Source organism: Tiliqua scincoides, chromosome 4 (assembly GCF_035046505.1).
Source record: "Tiliqua scincoides isolate rTilSci1 chromosome 4, rTilSci1.hap2, whole genome shotgun sequence".
Lineage (NCBI taxonomy): Eukaryota > Metazoa > Chordata > Lepidosauria > Squamata > Scincidae > Tiliqua > Tiliqua scincoides.
This window is the reverse complement of record NC_089824.1, coordinates 144,520,810-144,546,054: the sequence shown is the minus strand read 5'-3', so window position 1 is coordinate 144,546,054 and position 25,245 is coordinate 144,520,810. Positions and strand designations below refer to the sequence as shown.

General features: G+C 41.9%; 1 protein-coding gene across 1 annotated transcript in view; it reads left to right on the top strand.

The window, feature by feature from the left end:
* The window catches only part of ST6GALNAC3 (ST6 N-acetylgalactosaminide alpha-2,6-sialyltransferase 3), a 212,809-nt gene that overhangs the window by 68,486 nt on the left and 119,078 nt on the right, over positions 1–25,245 (top strand). The window contains exon 3 of the mRNA XM_066624584.1: positions 7,831–8,240. Coding sequence (XP_066480681.1) covers positions 7,831–8,240 — 410 coding nt within the window. The remainder of the gene's footprint in view (positions 1–7,830; positions 8,241–25,245) is intronic.

Here is a 25,245-nt window from a genome sequence, read left to right as displayed (position 1 = left end):
TACTATATATATTGTTTTAACAATGATAGTAAATGGAACTTACTCCTGGGTAAGTGTGGGTAGGATTGTAGCCTAGGATTGTGAAAAAATTTTCCTGCTTGATGATGTCACTTCTGGTCACGACATCGCTTCTGGTGGGTCCTGACAGATTCTCATTCTAAAAAGTGGGTCCTGGTGGTAAATGTGTGAGAACCACTGTGTTAAGGAAATGAGAATAGGGAGATTCCTGTCTCTTCTCTGGACCAAATTAATTGTTCTGACAATGGAGATCACATATATTTAAAACAGAGTCTCAGTGTGGCCCCACACCATGGCGCCACACATAGCACCTCTTAGAAAGCACGAGTTGGTCTTGCTTATGACCTTTCCCAATTTGGCCTCTTTCATTATTTAATAGTGTAACCTTTGATTCTGCAGAGCCACTTCAGTGCTAAATGTAAAGATGTAATAACTGGAACTGGTTGATAAGTGACCTTTATTGCATAGCTATCTCTTTGCAAGAGAAACCACATTGTTTTTCAAGTTCTAATTCACAGTTTTAATTATGCTTTCTGTTAACCAAAAGCTTTCATGGAAAATGGAAAGGTCAAACATTTTTGTTGCTTCTTACTGATTATTATGTACATTCTCTGCAAGTGTCGTGTGTTAACATTAAAAAGGGTCTTTTTCAGATATGTATCCATAGTTGATCCGACTCGCAGCAGCTTAAGCAGTTCTGCTTAGCAGCCCAAAGTCTCTGGGTAAGGGAACATTTGTATGCCTTTGCAGTGCGGAGGGGTCTGCTCAGGCCTATGCTAGCAAAATGGTCTGCATGGACCTGCTAGCAGGTCTGCATGGACTTGCGCCACAGGATAGGGTCCAGGAAGGGGGATAGGATATTGGTGGTGCCAGAGCTTCAGATCTTACCCCTTCTCAGCCGCAGTTTGCCCATCTCCTGTCCCTGTTAACACCCTTCCCTGCCCCATTTTTGCCCCCTTCTTGCCCTGTTCTGCCTTCCTGCCACCCTTCCTGCCTTTCCCGCTGACTTACCTTTATCAACGAGTCGCAGGAGAAGTATTAGAGGGTGCAGGAAGGCGCAGGCATTGACTGCTTTATGGCAGTCAGTGACAGCAGGAACAGTACCACTGCCAGCAGTACTAAGGATCCTGGTGTCATAACCAGTCAGGTGGGCCCTCTTATGGTGGCAGACTCTCGGCCAGTGCACAAGCCTAGCCCAACCCTTAAAGCCAGTGCACACAGTACCACATGAGGACAGCCACAACCACAGGGAGTGATTTAAAATGATCACCATTTACAAACCATATCCTGTTCATTGGACATTAGGCATTCCTTCCCATTATTAAGGGAGACAGACTTTGGCCCTTACATATCAGAGGTCCCAGTAGCAGATCTGTCCTTGAGGTGCCCTGGGGCAGAGGTCTGCAATGGTGCCCCCCTGCCAGAAGCTGTCCCCCACACACATCTGCAGCACAGTGGAGCCTTGCACAGCTGCAGGACTGACCAGGAAGCTGTCTGAGGCTTGCCTGTGGTCTTATACTGTACTTCTGGTACAGTTTCCGACCACGTCAGAAGGCTCAGGAGGCTTGCCCTGTTTGCTTAATGCCCCACCATGGGTACTTATTCAGCACCAGTCAGCTGCTGAAATGCCCCACCATGAGTACTTATTGTTTTTCTCAAAAATAAATTTTACTTACTTGTGTTAGTAGCACTGAAATGTCTGAAAATATTCTTTTATCTGCTCTTTCCTGCAAGAAGCCATCATTCCTTTTGAATATGGTGAATACTACATTATTGTGTGTGCAACCAACACAATCTATTTAACACCAAAGTTACTATTAGATTGTACTTTTTTCCTTTTATGCAGTTTGTGTTAATGAGAAGTTGGCAAAAGCCAGTGGAGCCTAGTGAGTGAATGAGATACACATTTTAAAATGCATTGCAAAGCAAAATGTTAAATAAAGAGGAGGAGGAGGAGTCAATGCCATAAACAACAATAGGCTTAATGTTTATCTAATATACAAGAGCAGAGGCAATAAAGTGAACAACAGCAAAGGTTGCAAGATTTTGCAAATAATCATGCATTAGCCTGAGGCCCACAGGTGATGACTAGGCATTTTCACTTAGTTATAAAATATAAAATAGATACGTGTGGAGTGTTTTTTCATCACACTTCCTCCTCTTTACCCAAACCAGAGTTAATTCTGAAACAAACAATATTAGAGGATGGAAATTATTCAGTGGACTTCCTATAGAAAACAACTGATTTGAAGGAAAGGAAAGGAACTAGCTACAAAAACAAATAAGGGCATAATCCAGCTGGCTCAAGTCTCTTGTGTCAAGTCAAGTGTCATAAAGCGCTTTCGCACTACTGGGAGAGGAGGGAGGTCGGCCCCTGTTGGGCTGGCACAAAAGGTAATCCATGCCAGCAAAGCTAGTCCGGCGCAGGCGTCTGGGGGGCATGGGAAGGGCGGCAGGAAGGCACTTTGGGGTGGGAGAGGGTGGGTCAGAAGTGGGCCCATGGGTGGGCAATGGGTAAAGGGGGGTGCGGGGCCAGGATCCGGCACTTACGACGAATCCTATCCCTGTTTCTGGACAGCCTGGAGCAGCTCTGGACTGCTCAGATCTGCACCACTTCTTTAGGTGGCGCAGATCTGAGTATACCCATTGGGGCTGCTGCAGTGTTACCCGGGGTAACAGGAAGTGATTCCCCTTGCCCCAGGCTGAGCTGTTTTTGGCCCCAACTCTGCCTTGCATGTGGAGCAGACCCACTTGCCAGTCTGCTCCAGGACAAGTTAGGCTTGAGCTGTAAATGGCTTAACTATGTATTAATGAGGAAAAGACAGAAATGGTGAAGTTAAGGGGGAAAAAAACATTAAAAGGAAATCAAAGCCTTCTAGTGGCTAAGTGAGATCTTTACATGCCTGGCCATTTCTGGTTCTTTTTTTTCTTTTTTAAGTTGATCTTGAAAGTAATTAATTTACAGGGACATTACCTTCTCATTTGAATTAGCTTGTGGTGATAATTTTTTAAAAATGCAGCTCCACCATCTGTGCGCTCAGGTAGCATCTTAGAAAGGATTTCTGCACTTCACTAGGAAACAGAAAGGTTGTCCATGTCTCCTAGAATTTCATCCATGCTTCCAAAGCTGCAACTATGAAAGACTGCCAGAGCATACATCAGCATCTGACGATAGAAGGTGTTTGCTTTGTGGATGAATACCTTTAACTAGATGAAAGGAAATCCATTTTTAAAGGACATCTGTTTCTATAAAAATCAATTTGGTTTGAGCCTTTGCCATCACAACCAAAGTGCTATAGAAGCTTTTAGATTGGAGTCTGCCCTTTTAAATATTTGTCACATGAAATGGGAACTGCTGTTGGCATTTTTTGACCCTCTCCAGTCTCATTTGTCAGTGTCTTGACTTCATAATTTGCACAGCTGTGCCATCACAATCTGTTGTCTCAGAGCCAATTAGCAATGCCTTTGATCACTTTCTAAGAATGCAATCCCCAAGTTAGTACAAAGTGGTCCTAGTAATGACAGTGGGAACAAGTCTGGACTCATGAGTCTTTTTGAGGATTTTAGATTCTGTTTGGATTAATATGACCAGTTTATGTACTGATGTTCAATAGGCTTAACTACATTCATTTATTCATTTAGATTTGTAAACCTACCTATCATGCCTCATTAGAACTTTTCTTAATACTGCTTACTGAGTGTTCCATGAAAAGAAGGCATTGTCTGTTATCAAAGGTGTATGTGGAAGTTTCATACAAACAGCCTGTCATGGGATAGGGTGAGATAGTCATATTAAAGACATTATTTATGAATACACCCAAAGGCTGTAGCTGCCAAATGTGATTACCACATTGATGCTCATCGCTTAACTGCCAGGTATTCACTTAAATGAAATATAGTCCAAATGCTGTCACTTTACCGCTTCTACCCTGAATACAGAGCAGGTAAAATTGCATAAAATTGATTGATTAGTTGCCTGTGTCACTAGTTAGACTTCCTTTTGTCCCACTCAAAGACAGTGTCACAATACATAGAATTGACAGTACCTAGATATTTCCTTCAGGTGATTAATGGAATGCCCTAAATATAAAGTTTTGAGTTTTATGCAGATTTATGTTGACATAATGTATTCTGTGTGTTAGTCTAGTTAGGCTAGAGCATCGTGGCATGACACTTCCTGTCTGTTATATTGTTAAACCATATTAAAGTTTCTGTTTACGTATCATGGTCTAGAACCTTTTCCATCTCACAGCGCACTGACAAGCTGCGAACATTGTCAAGGCACATCATCAAGTTTTTTTGACAATTGACAAGGCACACTTGTCAGCAAGGGACTCGCATCCCCCAAAGGCCTATTAATAAATGACACTTCCCCAAACTCTCATGGCACACCTGTGAAGCATTTGCAGCACACCAATGTGCTGTGGCACAGTGGTTGAAAAATCACTGGTCTACAGATATGGTTATCTATATAACTCAGGATTGTGTTTTCTTCTTGGCTGATGAAAAGGGGCCTGTGACTGGGAGCCTCAAACTTCCATGCATTTGTAAAGATCATATTATAATAAAAACTTATACAAATAACACAGGGCTTTCCATAATGACAATATGTGCCTTATTAGATGGTGATTACTTCCAATAGTTAATTACTTTTAACCAGCTAAGGCTGGTTAAGGCCTTATTAGATGGTGATTACTTCTAATAGTTAATTACTTTTAACCAGCTAAGGCTATTAATGTTGATACATCTTTTCGCTACACATCTCATAATAATTTCCAATCCCATGCACAGAATATATAACATTTAGTATAGTGATCCCTCGGCACCTGTGGTATCGGCATCCATGGATTTTATCCATGGATCTGCAGATGCCAGGAGTCCCCAGATTGTGGAGCAGTAAGTATTGGGCACTCCTGGATGTCACTTCCAGGTTTTGCCAGAATTTTTCTTTTTAAAAGAGCATTCAGTTTAAAAAGTTTTTTAAAAGTGTTTCTTACCTTAGAACTATTTTCTGCATTGGCTGCAGGTTGGAGGGCAGCCTCTGGCGTGCCTGGAAGCCACTTCTGGGTCACGCCAAAGCCTGCCAGTTTAAAATACTTCTGCCAAGGGAGCGGGTGGCAGACTTTGGAGAAACCCAGAAGTGGCTTCCAGGCACACCAGAGATTGCCCTGCACCCCTGCAGCCAGCACAGAAAGTGGCACTAAGGTAAGGAACACCTTTTTTTTTTTTTAAATGAATGTTTTTGGTGGATTTGAGTACCCAGTTTTTGGCCTCCGCAGGTGTGGGGTTCAGGAACAGACACCCCATCTCTGTGGGTGCCGAGGGATGACTGTACATCCATTGGCTTTGATCCACTGTTGTTTCAAGTTTGCAAAGTCATAGCAGCACAACTGACAAGAGAACAAGTTTTGTATTTCAATGACATGGCATGTCTTCATGTCAAATCTTCTCTTAATTGAGAAACCAAAAATGGCAAATGGGAACCATCATTAACTTGCTGACTTGAAAACAGGGAGAACAGAGTATACATGTTATACAATGTTCAGAGAAAACGTTGGTTGGAAGAAAAATCTCAGGGCTTGTCATCCTATTATTAAGCCCTGTACTTGCTTTTCCATGTAGGAGTTTACTCTTTTCCTCTTGCTGCCAGATTTGTTGTACTTTTCCTTCTTATTTTCTTTACAGCACTCACCAAACCAGGCACCACAGAGTGCAAATGCATATTATCTCATAACAGCATGTTATTATTATGTTGTAACAATAATGTCTGTATTATAAGGGCAAGAGGAATTGTTTTCCCTAATCTTTCACAGGATTCAATTGCTTACAATCTTCAGTATATTTTTCCTACCATTGTTGAACTTCCAGAGCGCTCACTTTCACCTTCCCTTCTTTCATTGCTAGCACTCTCATCATCTTCTTCAGGCACAAAACTGACATGCTCCAGCATGAAAACCAGTGAGTGTTCTCCTTCTCGCATTGTCTTTAAGAGTTCCATAGCTTTTTTCTTGGCCGATCCCTTTCCCTCTTGGTTTGCCACTCTCTCTTGCCTCAATTCCTTTTCTTTCCTTTGGCTTATTGCCCTTAATGTTCAAGTACATTCATATCTCCCATGTCCTCCTGTTGCTTCTTTACTCTTTTATCTTATTAATAGCTACACCTGCTAATATTGACTTCTGCATATGCCCTGGTCATCTCTGAACTAATGTACTTGAAGTTAATAATAATAATAATAACTTTATTTTTATCCCGCCTTTCTCCCCAAAGGGACTCAAGGCGGCTTACAACATATTAAAAACATAATTTAAAAACAAATAAAAACATATTAACACATCATAAAAAACAGCAGTCAGAGTAAAAACTAGGTAAAAAGAGCATAGAGCAGCAGCAAGTCATAAAAGAATCAGGCCTGTAAAAAATATTAAAAGATGTTAAAAAGATGTTAAAAGGCCGAGAACTCAGAAGGCCTGTTTAAACAGAAGGGTCTTCAGGCCTCGCCAAAAGGACTCAAGAGAGGGAGCCATTCTTAAGTCAGGGGGAAGGGACTTCCATAGCGTTGGTGCCACTACTGAGAAGGCCCTATTTCTTGCAGCCGCCCCACGTACCTCCCTAGGCGGCAGCACTTGTAAAAAGGCCTTCTCTGATGACCTAAGAGGACGAGCCGGATTGTACGGGAGCAGGCGATCTCTAAGATACCCTGGTCCAGAGCAGTATAGGGCTTTAAAGGTCAATACCAGCACCTTGAATTGGGCCCGGAAACGAATGGGCAGCCAATGCAGCCGCTGGAGAAGCAGACTGACAGAGTCGAACCGCCTACCTCCAGTAACCACACGGGCCGCTGCATTCTGCACTAGTTGCAGTTTCCGAACCATCTTCAAGGGCAGCCCCACATAGAGCGCGTTACAGTAATCTAATCTCGATGTCACCGAGGCATGGATCACCGTGGCCAGGTCAGCACGATCCAAGTACGGCCGCAGCTGGCGCACCAGCCGAAGCTGAGCGAAGGCCCCCCTAGCCACAGCCGCCACCTGGGAATCCAGGAGCAGCTGCGAGTCCAGGTGGACCCCCAAGCTGCGGACCTGCTCCTTCAGAGGGAGTGCAACCCCATTCAGCGCAAGCCGATAGTCCAGCACCTGCATCGAGGATTTCCGAACCAGGAGAGCCTCTGTCTTATCCAGATTTAATTTCAGCTTGGTAGCCCCCATCCAGATCCTCACTGCCTCCAGACAGCGCTCCAGACCCTCAGACCCTCAGACCCTCTCACAGTTTAATCTGTGAGAAATGGTGTCTAGTGTTTTTTGTGGACTAAACAGCAATCTGTTGTTTGGGTACTACATTTGGGTGACCCGGTATTTCCAATGTAACGCAGAGAACCGAAAAATCCTTATTTAAGAAAAACTGTCCAACTTTCAAACCCTACTGTTGCTGCTCCTCTCACCTTTTAAGCTTGAAAAAGTCTGATTAGAACTGTGATGTATGCTACAGTATCAGAACATTTCCTTCCCATCTTCTTGTAGTCAGTAATTGTAGCGGTGAGATCCATGTGTCAGTTCCACAAAGAAAAAGAAAAAGGGACAGTAACCAAAGCATTATGGAAAGTCCACGTATGGTACTTCCTCAGTCTTCTGCCACTGATACACTTCCAGTAATAAACCAGCTTACCACGGGCCAGTCCCTGAAGTATCAGTCACTTGCGATACCCGGCCCTCAGATCAGGTGGACCATCCACCTTTGTACCAGTTGAGATGTTGATTGATATGGCCATAGGAAAGACTTGTGACAAATTTTTGTTTTGTTTTTCTTTTTCCATAGCCACTACAGTTGAACTGTGACCTCTGTGCCATTATTTCAAACTCAGGTCAGATGGCAGAGCAAAGTGCAGGATTTGAGATTGATCAAGCTTCCTGTATTTGGAGGATGAACAATGCACCGACCCAGGGCTATGAAGAGGATGTTGGGAAGAGGACTACAGTGAGAGTTGTCTCCCATACCACTGTGCCCCTTCTGGTCAGGAACCCTGAATATTTTTTCAAAGTAACCAACAGCACAATCTACGTCATCTGGGGACCTTATCGAAACATGAGGAAAGATGGCAATGGCTTTGTGTACAACCTGCTAAAGAAGACAGTGGAGAGCTACTCTGAGGCCCAAATTTATGTGACCACAGAAGAGCGCATGAATTACTGTGATGATGTATTTAAAGAGGAAACAGGGAAAGATAGGTAAGTCCTACTTTTTGGAAATGCAGATTGCAAACAAACAAGATGTGGTCTTTTTGCATTTCAGATCTTTAAATGCCAGCTATTAAGTGAACCCCCCCCCCCACACACACACACATTTTTAAATGGATTATTATATCCGTTTGACTGCTGTGAGCACTTGATGAGTCATCAGCCAGGCACCATTTAGCCCACCTCTATTACCTTCGGTTCTTTCCATATTTGTTGGCATGTGTCCCAAACAACACTGAATGTTTACCTGAAGCATTTTCAGCACTGTGTGTTGTATTTCAGCTCAATTTACTGTTGATTAAGATGACATTTTACACAAAGAGAAATAACAGTATATATTACTAAGCAGTTTTCTTTAAACCACATATTGCTTACAAAGGAGGCTGAAAATATCTGGGCAGGGTTTTTATTCACAGCACCTCTTAGGAAAATGAGACTGGCATCGATCCATGTCAGGGTACTGCAGCTGACTTGATCATATAGAGCAGGGGTGTCCAAAGTTTTTGGCAGGAGGGCCACATCATCTCTCTGACACTGTGTCGGGGGCCGGGGAAAAAAGCATTAATTTACATTTCAAATTTGAATAAATTTACATAAATGAATATATTAGAGATGGAACTTATATGAATGAATGAAGGACTTGCAATAGCTCAATGCCTATAAAAGGCCTTCCACAGAGCAAGGCCAGCTGTTCCTTTGCTGCTGCTGCTGCTGCATCACAGACGTGAAACAGCAAGCAGTGGAGGGAGCCATCGTCCCATAGCTCACGCGAGAGGTCAAACAGTTGGCCATCACACTGAGAGCCGTTGTGTCAGGCCAGCGTGGGTTCCAGCAAGTCTCTGGAGGGCCAGAGGCTCATTGGAGACTGGGGGCTTCCCGTGGGTTAGATTGGAAGTCTTTGAAGGCCGCAAGTGGCCCCAGGGCCAGGGTTTGGGCACTCCTGATATAGAGGGAGAGACAAAAACAAAATGTAGATTAGCTACATACTAAATAACTTGCAAAGTTTTCAAAATGGTTATGTAAGCTCTGTAAGTGAAGGGTGATCCATAACGCAAACTGTACGAAATACATCCAATTTTATATTTGCTATCTAGACATCTGTGCCTGAAGAATCTTGTAAGGTTTGTGCTGGCAAATGGCTTAAACAGTTTGGGCCAGTTTAGGAAACGCTGCCATGTATGTTCTAACCCTGAAATCATGCCTGACTTATAGTCCTTTGAACGTGCGAAGTGCTGAACAGTTTTCCAGCTGAATTCTGTGGCTTAAACTACACATTACACTCAGATGTGCATGTAATGAAACCTTGGTGCAATTTTTCTGTTTACAAAAGCAGCTTTTGAGTGGAGAAAGGCAGGGGAATGTCAGGTGCTTAACCTTTTCTCAGCTAGCCTTTTCTCTGTGCCAGAGCTCACCCTTACCAAACACACACATGAAACCTTGGAGAGAAACAGTGGTGTCGCTAGGGGGATGCAGGCAGCACCAGGTGATGTGCACATTAGGGGTAGCACCACTGCTGGCCAAAATTTTAAAAATCTTGGTATTTTTGAATAATACCTTCATATATCATTTGATGTGTAATTTCATGCAGAATACAATGAAACAAACCACATTGAAATATCTCTATTCTATAAAAAGTTATAGTAAAAAAAACCAGGGCAGGCAGGGCAATGGCACATCACCATGCCCACCAACTGGGACGTTGTCCCGCCCACTGCATGGGAGGAGGCCCATTCCACTGCATGGGAGCGTGACGTGCTGGCCTCCCATACTGGGTGATACAAACCCTATTGACACCACTGGAGAGAAGCCATTTGCAGGGAGCTTTGGAGTGGGAAGAAAATTAATTGCTTCTTCCCTCAAAATCTTCTTCTCCCCTCATGGCAGCTATTCATGAAATAAAATCAGAATCAGGCCTTCACTGCATGCATATGTATGCGTGGTTGGAACCATGAGGCATTAGGGTGATTTTTGTGAGCATGGAGCTCCCTAAGCTCTGGATCCAGACCCGTGCACACCAGCTCACCGCCAGTGCGCACTGTCGCAAATGTGCCATGAGGCAAGCCCTTACCGTGGGCCCAGCGCCAGAGCTAGCCCAGCATGAGCCCCCACTGGGCCAGGTCTGGTGCTGGGCCCGGGTTCCACCGCTAGGCAGTCACCCAGACTGCCTGGCAACGGAGAGGTGTGTGGGGGGCATGGGGGGAGGCAGTGAGGAGGCATTTTGGGGTGGGGGGAGGCGAGGGGAGCGTGGGGCGGGGGCAGTGAGCAGGTGTGGTGGGTGGAAGGGAGCGGGATGGGAGGAGGGAGGGAGGGACCGGTGGAACTCAGCTCCACTGGACCCTGAGCCCCATGTTGGACCATGTGGTCCAACATGGGGCTCTCTGATTCTGCAGCAGCTCCAGAGCTGCCGTTGAATCGAGTAGCCCCATTACGGGGCTTTCATCCTTTCATTACTTTCATCCCCTTTCCCCAGGCAAGGGGAGTAGCCCCATTACGGGGCTACTCCCCTTACCTGGGGAAAGGAGATGAAAGTCCCCTTCCCTCAATGAGCCACTGCGGGCTGCCTGGTTGCATGCAGGATACTGCAGCAGCCATTTTTGGTGCTGCAGCAGTCCCGTGCGCCGGGCAGCGCAGGATTGGGCTGTAAGGCCCCTTGTGCTGCTCTGTAAAGACCTTGCCTTTCTAACCATAGTGAGATGAGGAATATTTTATTCTCAGCATAAAGCTACCTATGTTAGCACTGCTACAAGTAACACTTCAAACCCCAGGCTTATTTCCCACAATATCATGTAGTGGGTCCATTATTTCCCCATTGAGAGATGTTTACCTGAAGCGTTTTTATGAAGGTAAAGAAATGAGAATAAGCTAGCAGCCTTTACAAAACCACCCAGTGGGTACGGAGCAGACACAAAATGCAACATGACTTTTTTTTAAATCCAAGTCCTAGACAGTGTTGTCCACTGGGCCACATTGACTCTTTTGTCATGTTCCATCTGTTGCATTTTCAGTGCCCACTCAATGAGAAGTTTAGGTATGACAGTGAAGGCTATTCTGGATCTAAGCCATCACTGGATCAGCTGAAGTGTCAAAAGTCTAACTGAGCACCATATGTGGGGAAAATGGCCACATGCAACTTGGCAAGCCATAAGATGTTTGTTCAGCATCAAAGTGTCTCTCTCTTGTTCTCTCTCTCTCTTTCTCCCCCCCCCCCTTGGTTTAAACGGTGCTCTAATGTTTATGCAAACAGAGTTAGAGGGAAGGCTTTTCAAAAGCTGTTAAAGGAAAGGTGCAGCTCAAGTTGCAGCTGGTTATTTTGGGACGCTTATTCCTAAAATACTATGCATATTCTATGCACTGTCAATGTATGGTAATATTATTTCTAGCCTGTCAAGTTTTTATCAAGTTTTCTGTGACACTTGGATGTCAGATGATCACGTGAAACTAAATATTCCTATTGCAAGGGTGTCTATATTCCATACTGCCGGATGGCAAAGAATAGCTAATAGGCTTGTGTGTGGTAACGGCTCTTCTATTACGCAAAGAACCCCAGTGTTTAAAATTCAACCATGAATACTGGCTATTGGAACAGTCAAAGTCAGCTTCTCTTAATGACGACCAATTCAGTTATATGAGCACAAGTGATCTTCCATAATGGGAGGCCAAAATGAGGGGATTATTCTTGATACCTTTGCAGTGGGAATATGAAGGAAGGCTTACTCTTTCTGGAGTCCTTCGTTGGTGAAGAATTTATTTGTTGAAGGCAGTGTAAGCTTTCCTCCTTTTTGAATAATTGTTGTGCATAAATAATATGTGCCAGCAGACACACTTTTGTACTTAATGCCTTTCAGTTTGTACTGTCTTGGAGGCAGTCTAAAGCTGTCAACTTCCTCCAATACTTCATTAACACTTTTCAGAGCTGTATTATGTACACAGAGTCAGATGAAAGGAGACTATCAACTATATTTGAAGGGATGCCAGCCAGTAACCAATGCAAAAAGGATTTTTTTCTGAGTATTTACCTGCATTCTTCAGCATATTAGAGTTTCCTTGAAGTTTTTTTAAAAAAAAATAGAAAATCTTATGGAATCATTTAATTAATAATAGCGAGAATAAAACAAATCCTTGTAGTCTCTGTTGATACAAAATGGTTCATTCTGATCTGATAAAATGCACTGAGCAGCTTTGAATGGGATTTAATTAGCTGGCACCAAAACCATTCCACCCTCAGGGCTGTGTAAAATTAATGAAGGTTAGAAGGAGAAATATCGACGTTGCCATCCGCCATAGCCATACGTGAACATGATGTGAAGAGAGTGGCTTATGGCCCAATCCTATTCTGTATGGAAGTATAAGTATTCTGTGTGGGACGGAATCCAAATCCTAGTGATGTCTTTATTAGTATCTGTCAAAATGACACAATATCTTATGTACAGCAAGTTTTTGAGTTCTCTAGAACAGTGGTTCTCAAACCTTTTGGTCACCAGAGCCCTTTACACCCCTAAAAGGAGTCTTGGGTCCTGCTGATCCATCCATGGAGCCTCAGGGAACCCCAGACCGCACATAAACAGAATGGCACAGCACTGAACCGAAAGCTAAATACTGGCAAAGAGCCAGAACAGAAAGGGAATGAGGAAGGACAGCCAGAAACAGGGGATGTCAGAGAATGGGTGAGCTAACAGGGCACAGTGCAGATGGTGGCCACTTATGGTGTGCTCATGGAGCCCCTAAAGAGCTAGAACAGTATTCAGAAATCTGAAGAGTTCTAAACAACTCAAAAGCTTACTGCTTAGAATTTTGTGACATCTTGATTGGCACCGTATTAAGTAATAACTATTATTGGTATTAAAGTAATAAAGTTACTACTAGATTTAGGACTTTTTTCTGTAGACAGCTACCTGCAAAACCTGTATTGTTTAGTCCACTGTTGCCAATGAGGAATGGAGAACCAACTGAACCCAACCCACCCATGGTACAAGCTATCTACTTTGAAAACTACCTAGCATATATCTTAGATGTATAATCTCCTTAGGCAACAAATTGCTTTGAGCTTCACATCACCGAGTTTTTAGTCTCCTCAATATGTGCACCAGATGGTGCAGCATAGTAGGTTTTTTAGAGAGATGTTTTATCATTCAAGGCAGAGACATGCATTGTGCTGCTCACCACCTTCAAAGATAGGATTCAAGGTTCGGGGGATTGCTGAACCTGATATTTTGGTCAACTACATTAGCGTGATTGGTTGTTACCATGACAACACATGAATGAGCCTTTAACAAAGTAATTCAGGCTATAGTCCTTGGTGTATCCTGAAGGAATCTTTTTTATGCCTGTAAAGACCCCTTTTAGTGCCAATTGTGTCTCTGGTAGCTGAAGCTAGCTTCAGCTGTGCCAGCTTCACCTCTGGAAGGTGAAGCTAGCACAGATCTGTCATCTTTGTCATGTCCACTTATTGTGGATCCCACTTTTTTTCCAGGATAAAACTTGGGGCAGCATCCATGAACTTCCCTGGCAGTCGCCGATCCAGGTACTGACCAGTCCCAAACCTGCTTAGCTTCATTAAAATTTCTGAAGCCTGTGTTTTCAAGCCATATCCTCAAAATCTGCAACTTCTCAAATCCTCCTCAGCAGTAAAGCACTTTCCTCAATCCCTCAGCTTCCCTGATATCCCTGCACTTATTGCCAGTCCAAAGATAATCTGATAAAAACAAGCAAACAAAAAATAAACAATAAACACCAGCCTCACCTCCTAAACTGAAGTTCTTGTATGCAACCTCGTCCAGGGCTGATGTGAATGAACCTCAGATTCACGTCCTTAGACAGCCTGGACAAGAAGCTGCTTCCTTTCAGCCGTTAGGTGTGCTGAAGCATGCAAAAATGCTGAAATTTGTGATTGTGTGCAAAAGTAAACTATTGCACTACAAATATTAGTAGCATAATAAAAACTTGAAATGGTGTGTAGGGATATATTCTACGACATGCGTGTACTATGATGGAAGTAACTAGATCAAATCCAGGGTAGAGAAGCATAATTTGGAGTGATAATAATATTAAAATTCCTTTGTTCACATTCATTTTTTGTCCTACTTTATGTAGCAAAAGTTACACTAAAATTGGTTTGATATGAATTATGCAAATAAATGATTGCTTGTACCCCTTTAAAGATAGAAGACTGTTATAATATTTGTTTTTTAAGATAACTCCACCAAGGAAAAATTCATAGCTTCATGTAATACATGTATTCCGAGCCAAAAATTCTTTTGAAATCATGTATTTGTGTGTGTGTTTTATGCTGTGTTACACTCATGACCTCATCATTTGGCCAAGTTCCATTATATAAATTGGAAGGATCCCAAATCCACTCCACTGAGCATTCCTGGAGCTATTCAGTGGCTACCCCTTTTCCTTCTTTTTATAAAGCAATTCCTTCAGGAAAGGTTAATGGTTTTGTCCATCTTCATTCATAGAGTGACTAATAGGCCCATTGTCAGTTAGGAGTTCTTTATTAGCTGAAAAAACAAAGCGTATAAAGCACAAAATGTTAATGAAATAAATAGATTTTTCATTATAAAGCACTTAAACCTCATCCTGTAACACTCTTGCATGCCAGCACCTTGCCTGATAGCAATTGTTCAGGGTATGTGCATTTTCTACAAGGAGTCCAGAATTAACTGATGAAGTACTAAGTACAGGAGTGGGCTAGATTTCCCCCCCCCAACAGTTTATTAAATGAATTTATGTTTCTTTATGAAGCTGTTTTTAGTGAAGATGAAAATTTAGGTCTGCAAAGCAAAGCAGACGGAACTCCATTTGGCAAGAAAGTCACCCAGTGCACAGGTGATATTGTGAACAAACAGACCTTGATGTAGAAGTCAGCACAGAAGATAATGCATACATACTAGATCCCCATTGGCTAATGTTTTGCCATTAAAACACCAGGCCTAGACTCTGTTATGTTTCTGTATGTAAATCTAAATCAATTTTTATATGACTATTTGAATTAACCCAAAGCAAACTAGATTCTAGTTCTTTAGATCTTTGCTTTGTGTGATTTTAGTAAAGGCTGGAGAGCCTCCTTCCCCATCCTATCCTCAACTATTGGCACTGATGCAGCTGCTCTGGTGAAATGCATACTGCATCCAATGGCAGGGGGTGATCTGGAGCCTGCCACAGGTAAACATTTTTTACTCACCTCAGGCATAGGCCCCTGATGGCCTATGGGTTTTCTGGGACCCAAGCCAGCCGTATAGCTAGTGTAAGTCCAAGGAGAGGGCAGGGTGGGTACAGAAAATGGGAGATAGGACTTGATATACGTGTTTGCCACCACGATCCTCCCACTCTGGCACACTCTCCACCCCCTGCCCTCTCTCCTCCCTGCTTCAAATCACCCCCAAACCTCCCCTCCCCACTCTCAACTTACTGGTACCTGCGGAGACTCTCAGAGCTGCTGCTGCACATGCCACGCCTCTCAGCTTTTACAGTGGCAGCCCAGCAGTACATGACACCGGCCCAGCTTTCTTGCCACCATAACGGACTCTGTATTGCCAGAATGCGAGTTCCAGCAGCACAAGGCCCCAATAGGATTGTGACTTTAGTTGCTGTTAAGGTCTAAATTTCAGCCTACTAAAACAAACAAGAAAACAGTTTTTGTTGAATCTGCCAAAAACCGGGGACGTCTGTAGGAGAAAGGATTCAGGCTGTGTTGTATATTTCCTACTCATTTTGATTTTCGGGTTAAAAGTAGTGCTTTTAAATATCACTTTTAATTTCCTCAAAGGGTCCTGTGAATGTGTGAATGTTTATCGTTCTTTGAAACCATGTATTTTTAAAGAGGAAATAGGAGAAACTGTTGCTACCTTAGAATTATTTGTATTTTTATAGTTAAAGGTTTTTTTTCTGCTTTCTACATTGATCCCAGCTAACCAGGGAACATGTAGTGAATGTGATTTCATCACAATGGTACAAAGCCAATCAAAGCTGGCTACCTTCTGATATCACTGAAGGCAACTTAAAGCATTTTACCACAAGATAGTGCTTCCTACAGTGGTCACCTGGATGTTGCCAGCCAACCAGTGATCACTAGAGGCCAATGAGGTCTATTAACATTTTATAGGTAATGCTTCCTGGATAGATGGACATTTTCATTCCCTTTCACTGTAACCCTTCAAACACTGCCGAAATGTAGGTGAACACTTTTACAAAAAGATCTGCCTTTCTTCTTAGCTGTTAAGTAAAATACCCCTGTGTTATTTTTTTAAAAAGTCCTTAAAAATAATGGTCATTAAGGTTAGGTGACTAGAAAGGTCAATACAAACTTGATAATTGATCCCAGAACATGTCATGCAGCTCAGTCACTCCCTAATTCTTCTCAGAGTTTCCCTTGATTCTTCAGTCCAATATAAACCTGGTATGGAGATACCTGCAATTACTTGGGATATTTGGAATACTGGCTAAGATCAGGGAATGAATGCATAAGACGGCTACAATTTTGAGGAAGCAAACTATGTGACAACTATGTGACAAAACTATGCGACGTAATACTTGAAGGAGGAATCATGTGACTTGGAAAAGCATCTCAGATGTTCCTTTGCCCATATAATAGTGACATAGTGAGTTCCTAGGTAGTCAGCAATGCATTCGTCAAAACTTTGAAATGAGTGAAATAGGGTTAGTGTGTGAATAACAGGGAAAGATGTGTTTTGCAGTGAAAGAGCAATTGCGAACATGGCAGGGAGCCCAAGAAAAGCCTGCTGTATTCTTCTTTATAATAGCCTTTCTCAACTTGTAACTTACCAACCATGAATAATGGCAAGCAAGACAGTTGGCAACACCCATCATTTTATTATCTGGAAGACAATAAAAATAGGAGGTTTATCAAATCCCTAATGAGCCAGCCATTATACGTTGCTGATGGGTTGAGCACAGTTTGGTAGGTCACTTAAATAGGTTGTGCAGACATGCATTCAATTTTTTTATCCTGGAAAATGAAAATAGAAACACAGGTGCTACAGTTTTATCAGCGGTTGCTACTATTGCAATTACATTGCAGAATACTCACTAAAATGCAACAGCATTTCTGCAGAAATCTTTTTTTGTTATTTTTTAATGAGATGAGATTGGTTTTCAGCACCAATGGAATGTGTGTGTTTCTTGGACTGATTGGTTTTGTTCAGACAGAATGGTGGGAGTGTGATACATAACTATGACCAGGATGGCAACATGACATAAGGGTTGTCAGTATGGCAGAGTTGTCAGTTTGCAGCATGTAGCCTGTTGAGCATGGGTGTTGTAAAAGTTACACATTTATTCCTCTGGTTGATAGAGTGTCCATGTATTGTGCAATCAATAAAATATACCGCATTGGGGCCCAATCCTATCCAATTCTCCAGTGCTGGTGCAGCTATGCCAATGGGGTGTGCACTGCATCCTGTGGTGGGGAGACAGTCACAGAGGCTTCTTCAAGGTATGGGAACATTTGTTCCTTTATCTCAGGGCTGCACTGTGGCTGCACCAGTGCTGGCAAGTTGAATAGGATTGGGTTCTTAGTTTTTGTTGATGGCCTAGTCTTTTTATTAAATCGAGCCAGCATATGGCAGTTCCACATGCTTCCAAAGAAAGATTTTTGCATATGTTTAACTACTTAAGGTTCAGCATTACAATGAAATATGAGTAGAAAATACAAATAGGAAATGAGTAAAATAGCCCAAATATATATATTTAATAACCCAAATATATATAATATAATAACCCTATATATATATATATATATATATATATATATATATATATATATATATATATATATATATATAACTACTATTTCAGTTATTAGAGTAAAAAAAATTATTATAAATAAAAATTATTTAGAAAAACAAAAAAAAAACTTTTTTTAAATAAATGCAATGAAGATATTCTCATTCTCCCAGACCTACTCAAGGTATATGGTCCTATCAAGTCAAGTGAAGATATAGTAAAGTTAATAATGATAAGAAGAATTTGATGGCTATATAGAGACTGCCAATTTTTCATAATTATTGAAGAAGAAGAAAAAAACTTGCTTAAATTTGTATTTGACCAAATTAAGCCAAGATCAGGCTCAGGCTCATCTTGATGTTATCAGTCTCTTCTCTGCCTAATTAAATTCACTCTCTTCCTGTTGATGCCAAGATAGTATTGGTTCCAGTAATAAATTATGATCTAGCTTGTTAATTCACACCCCCTTCTTTGTCCACAGTATTGACACATACACCATGGCCTTGGTTATCATGCATAAGCATTCATAATTTGGCCTCTGAGGGCCCGTGGATTATTACAGAGGACTTTAGAAATAATTGCCCACTAATGTGAAAAGTAGAAATATGTACAGTATTATATTGCTCATAATGTAATCATTAAAATAACAATTATGTGTTAATGAAAGGACTCATTATGTTTCAGTTTATCTTTACATAATGTTAATAGCTAACGAAAACTGCAAAGATTATATCTAATTAAATTGAACAACATTACCAAGGCAGCTTTATTGAAAGGCGATCTTTCCCTTAGCAGAACACATGCAAAGGAGTGGAACTCAGGTCCATTTTTATGTATTCAGGAATGTGACCATTTTATAATAAACTGTCACTGATTCTTTTCCATTAAATGAATTGGAAATGCATTTGCTGAAGACAAAGCCATTAAATGTACTTGAAATTATGTTGATGTAAAGTCCCTGAATAAATGAGAAATAGAAAATTACACAATAATTTGCGCTATTATTACTATGGCCCATCATTTTGAAATGGTCACTAAGACTGGGTGTTGATTGCCAATAGTTCTTCAGAGGTCAGATGGTGCCAACTAGATCACATTAATTCACTGAGTATCCAGCTGTCTAAGAGTTCTCAAGCTTTGTATGTTAATGCTACTCTTCCTATAACTAGTCTCACATAGGCCCTTGCATCGCTTTCTGAATCAGAGACTAACCTACTGAATTCCATTCATCCCCATGCCGGTTCATACCTTCCTGCCTGCAGTGAAATTTCTCCAATCAGACAAGTTCCTTCCTTTCTTGTATTTAAAAGAAAGGAGTAAACCTGATTGTCCAAAATCTGGCATGCCGAAAACATTACATGAAGCTTTTGCAGTTCACTGACTTTTATCTTGTGGTACACTGTGGTGTGGCTTCTGTAGGATGATTGGTGAATTGAGAGACCTTCCTTTCACTAAGCATTAGGGAATATGGCCCTTGGTCCTTTCTGATTTTCTAGAGACAATGCTTCGGGTATCTGGGACCCACCAGTGGGTCACAACCCAGTTATTGGTTGGTCACAAAACTGACAAGGCAAATTAAGCTATGTGCGTCGAGAGTTAAACAACCTGCTATTTTGGGGGGAGGAGCACTGTAGCCCAATCACCATTGTAGCCACAGTGGCTTAGAATGGCTGGTAAAATGAAACTTTTGAAAAGTTGGTCTCAGTGCTAAAAAGTTTGGGAACCACTGATCTTGACTGCTAAAGTACTACAGCACCTGTTCATTCAAAAGCTTATGTGATGCTGACACTTAAAAATATTTCTTAGGTGCTAGGCCTCACAGATACTGGCCCACCCATTAAGTAAGATCATTATGCCCGACATTCTACTCCATCTGTCTTCCGTGATAACATAGAGAATTTCTTTTTTTTCTTCTCCCCATAGCTTTATTAATTGCAAAGTGGACTACAATTATTCAGCAACAGCTTTAATTACCATTTTGTTAAGTAACAGGGAACAATTGAGCTTCCAGTGAGCCCTTGTCTCTTTCTTTAGAAAGCATAAAGCGTGTTATCATCAAATGATCTGACCATCAATTCTGGAGTTTTTCTAAAACCAATGTAATTGCTTGTATGCACAGGTTGCTGTTGCTTATTTTGTGACTAGCCTTCCCTGTAAGCTAAGTGACTGCACAGCTGAAAAGGAAGCCCTGTGCGCAACTTTCTTCTCAGCACTCTGAGGCTCAGCAATGATGTCATTGCAAAGTGTTTAAAGGACATTAAGGCATTAATCATAACCAACTTTCCAGCACTGGCACAGCTGTGCTAGTGGGATGTGTGCTGCATCCTACAGTTGGGTGGCATTCACGGAGGCCTCTTCAAAGTAAGAGAATGTTCGTTCCCTTACCTCGGAGCTGCATTGCCCTTATGTTGGTGCTGGAAAGAGGGTTCGCATTACGCCCTAAGTCGAGTTCCTGCTTTACCTAATATGCATCCACCTTTCTCCTATGCATCACCAGGACCTTGAATGCAATGTTTTGTGCACCCTGAACCCCTAAACTGTGGGCTGAAATCTACTTCCAGGCATGGCCTTTGCTCTTTGGGTTAGGATGAGCAGCTTGAAACTGTGCCTGTAAAGAAAGCTGCCTCTTAGTGTATATCAGAATTAAAGAGAAAAAACAATTAAGTTAATAATGGAGCAGTCAGGTAGATACACTGTAGCTGATAGTGCTCTAATGACCTCCCTGGTAATGGGAAGAATCTATTTCCCTGGGATGATTATGATTGTTGTACTCTATAACTACAGATTACAGCATTGATTCTTTTAAAAATTAATGTAGCGTGAACGAGTGGATTTTACAGCAACCAGATATTTTGCTGTTATTTGGAAGGGGAACAGAATCGATGTTTTTATTTTTTTGACAAACCAAAAACTGTGGATTTTCCTAACAATCGTGTTATAGGGCATGACAGACCTGGCTCACATGATCCCTTTCAGATTCTTTCAAAGAGAACAGCAAAGTTCAAGAATAATAATTTTAAAAAAAGAAACTCTTGAGAAATGTGTGGCTAAACCATTTGGTCAGAAGCCAGTGGAAGAATAATTTGACTACACAATCTCTCACTCTGTCTTTCTCCATCAATATGCAATTTTATGGAACCATTTGTCCAAATGACTAATAAGCACAGTGAACTAGTACTGCCCTGATCTTGAAAGCACTCCAGCAGTCAAAGGCCACCTCAGTGGTTTCTATGTCATTGAAGCACTTGTAGGTTGGAATCACACTCTTTGTTCCACAGATGCGTGAGGCCAACTAAATGGCTAAAGTGATGGACGGAAAGTCTCTCCTTGTATGCCGCAGTAAGGTTTCAAGTTCAGAATATAGAAAACAGCAGGAGCCCCCAGGGATGTAGAATCGCAAACGTGTTGTTCCATGCGCTGCGTGCAAGAAAGCTGACACACTTTGCAATTTAAACTGTAAAGGCTCAATTGGACAGGATATTTTTCTTTCTTCTTATGGAGATGGGAAAAAAATAATTTCACACACATACACCCGTTACCTTTCCCCTGCTGCTTCTCCACATTTGAAAAACAATATGCACTGAAATTTGACTGAAGGTTTATGCAAAAAAAAAGTCCACTGGAGGTAAGCAACTTTGAAAGCCAATTTGGTTGAAAACCACATTTTATAAGAGTAATTACAGGAACTTCAGAAAAAGGCTCATTCATAAAATGCAAAGCCTTAGTCAGTCAGTGGACAGTTTTAACTACACATAAATTTACATGAAATTACAGATCTAAATTAACAATGTCCAGTTTTTCCTCCCCTTCTGAGGTAGATAGCAACTACATTTGTCAAGGCAAGTGGCTGATTTTTCAATGAGGAAAATTATCTTTTGTTTTTCCTAGGTTAACTTTAAAGAGATAACACACTTCTTTTTTGCCTTCACACTGAATCACAACTCTGGATCCAGAGATCCACTTAACCAGCATTGTGATGCTGTATATATAAGGACCCAAGGCTCAAGCATGGGGGGCGGGAGGTGATGTTGGCTCAGAGATCACACAAGCCTATTATTCTCATTAAATAAAATGAGGCTAAATTGTAGGTCATCCTTAGATTGTGTGTACCAACTTGTTTCATTGTACAGGGTGTCTGGTCTTACGACATTGCCAGGTCCCAATTAGAGTTAGGACAGGAGAAGTAACATTCTGTTCTCTCTCTCTCTCTCTCTCTCTCTCTCTCTCTCTCACACACACACACACACACACACACACACACACACACACACAGAGTTTATTGAGATTGCTTCACAAGAACTTTGAGAGACAAAAGAGATGTGTGCCACTCAGTGCAGTTTGCTTTGTGAAGAACTAAGGTCCCAATCCCACTGGAGAAATCTGGGCCACTGTTGCCAATTTCCAGGACACTACAACAAATGGGCAGCAATGTGGCACATGCAGGAGCAGCTCCCAAAGCTTCTTCTGGTGCTGGTATATTGATGGTGGTGGAGTGTCATGGGCTGGGAGGGGCAGGGAAGGGGCAGTTTCTGTTGGGGAGATGGGAGGGTAGGGGCCATGGAGGAGGAGGAAGGAGATGGATCCTGGCAGCAGTGACTTGCACCAGGATCCTATCAGCTTTTTTTCAGGTCACTCTGCCCATTTTCTCTCCTCAATTGTGTAAGTCCAAGGAGACTCATAGCCAATCAGGAAGCCTACCTATGCAAACAAAATTTTTTACTTGCTTCCTGCTGGCTGCCTGATACGCCACCCCCACCCCACCATTGGATGCAGTCTGTGCTCCATCATTGCGGCTATATCAGTGCCAGTGGTGGGGTATAGGATGGGGCAGTTAGTCACTGAGTTCCTTAATTTCTGCTGATATTTCCTAAGTAGAGCAAAAATACTGTGGCAGATGAAAAAGGGAAAAACACCATAATAATCAGATCCACAGGGAGCGATTCCTGCAGATAGGATTCTCAGGCCTCAGGATTTACCTGGTCATATGAGTGAGGTCTGTGATTTCCAGAGTGCACGTAACTGATGCTAGATGCTAGCAACAGTGCCTAATGAGATTTTCAACCCCATCTTATCAAAAGCTTCCAGCCACTGAGCATTTTCTGCATCTTATGAGGGGAAGGGCAGTCATGGTGGTCTCCTCAGGGTAAGGGAATGAAAAAGAAATGCTTCTTCAGTGGAACTCCTTGATTCTGCGCCAGCCATTTTGCTGGCACAGAACCGAGGTAAGGGAGAGGGAAGGAGCATAGAAAACTAGTGCACGTGAGTGCCACCAGGAACTGCCCCTTCCTGTTTTGTTCCCACTATTCCTACCTGCCTCCACTACCAGCTCACTAGAGCCTCATTGCACTTGCCAGTGGAATGTCACTTCCACCAGCATCTGTTCTGCCAACCGAACTCATGTTCCACCTGTGGAAAGAGAGGACAGGGTTGGGTCATTTGCCAGTTACATATGTATAATTGAGCTAACTCCTCAGTGTCAAAAAGGAAAACCAAGACTGTAATCCAGGCAGTCGAAATGAAAGCAGGGCAGAAGGTATAAGTGTTGTTGGAGGTAATTAAAGTGTTTTTGCTGTAGCTAGTTGCTTGGGAAAGATCTTGCAAGGTGTTTTTTCATTTTAAAGAGGTGATTGGTTCAAAATATCCATCAAAAACATATTGTATCAAGATCGTATGTTTTCACCTTCAGTGCAATGACTGTCTTGGAGTGCAGCCTAAGACCACAACTCAGTGCCATTTCCTTAAAAATCAGTAAGTAAAATAATATGTATATTAAATCATAATAAGGCAATTAAATAAATTGGCAGATTTTCAAAAGTTTTACCCAGTCACCACTGATATTAGAAAAATGAGCCAGACTTTATAACACATGTACTTCTATACTGTAAAGTGTTTATATAAGCTGAAATGGAATTTCTTGGTGAAGACAAAAATTGAATCTGCATGGAATAGATTCTTGTCTTCAAAGAAATGCTATGAAATGTAATGAAGAATTAAACTTGCCAGGGGTGATTTCTTTTTAACATATCCACACTTTCATCTGCCACGAATGTCAGTTTGTATATTAGACAACAAATCAGTTTTGTATCTCTTTTAATCATATTGGTTCTTTACAATTTCCAATCTATCTTTTTGAGGCACTGTAGTTGTTCCATGACTCAAATAGAGAAAAAAGTGGCTTCATGCCAATAATACCCTTTCTGTAGATTTTCAGAAGTGTCATTAATTGAACAGTGCTAAAAGCTCAGTGACGTCATTTTGAGGGGTTGATGTGAATGGGTAGCAAGATGGTAGTACTCTGCTTACTTGTACTTGATTTAATATGCAGAGGTACATTAACTAATTGACTTGATTCCTGCTCATTTGTAAACTTGGAAGAGTAATTTGAATAGAAATGTTTAGAGCAGAGATGATGATTCAGTGGGGTTTTCATCACAGCATGGCTAGAATCAGATACAGAACAATAGTCTTTTCAAGAGTGGCTGAAGTACAAGAAAATTGGTTGCAGTTATGTTATTGCGTGAAACTAAAAATAAAGAGTTGGAAACACTGTGATTGCTCCAGAACAATCTCTCTAAACTTGCAGAATGGGCAGCAAAATGGCACATGTTCTTCAGTGTAAGTAAGTGTAAAGTGATGTATATTGGAGCAAGAAACCATAATTTCACATATACGCTGATAGGTTTTGATCTTTCTGTGAAGGATCAGGAGAGAGACCTTGAGGTGCTGGGGAACAGCTTGATGAAAATGTCGACTCAGTGTGCAGCAGCAGTGACGTCGTCCAATTCCATGCGCGAGATCATTAAAAAAGTGGTTAAGAATAAAACAACCAATACCTTGACACCTCCCTTGTGTGGAAAGACTATAGTGTTTGAGGCTCTTCAAAGAAAGAAGGTTCCTGAGGGGAACATGATTGAGTCATATAATATTATACATGGGATAGAGTTGATAGAGGGAAGTGTTTTTCCCCATTACCAGAACCGGGGGACATCCACTAAAATTGACTGGCAGGGGAGTTAAAACAGACAGATGGAAATGGTTCTCTACCCAGCATGTAACTGTTCTATGGAACTCCTCCTGGCTGTTGTGATGACTCCTGGCCTAGATATCTTTAAAAGGGGGTTGGGCAGATTTATGGAGGAAAAGTGCATCACAGATTACAAGCCATCAGGGAAGGGCGAGTCCAGTGTGGCTTGACTCGAGTTGAGTCATGAGTCTCTACCCCACAACTCAATTCGAAAACAAGCCCTAA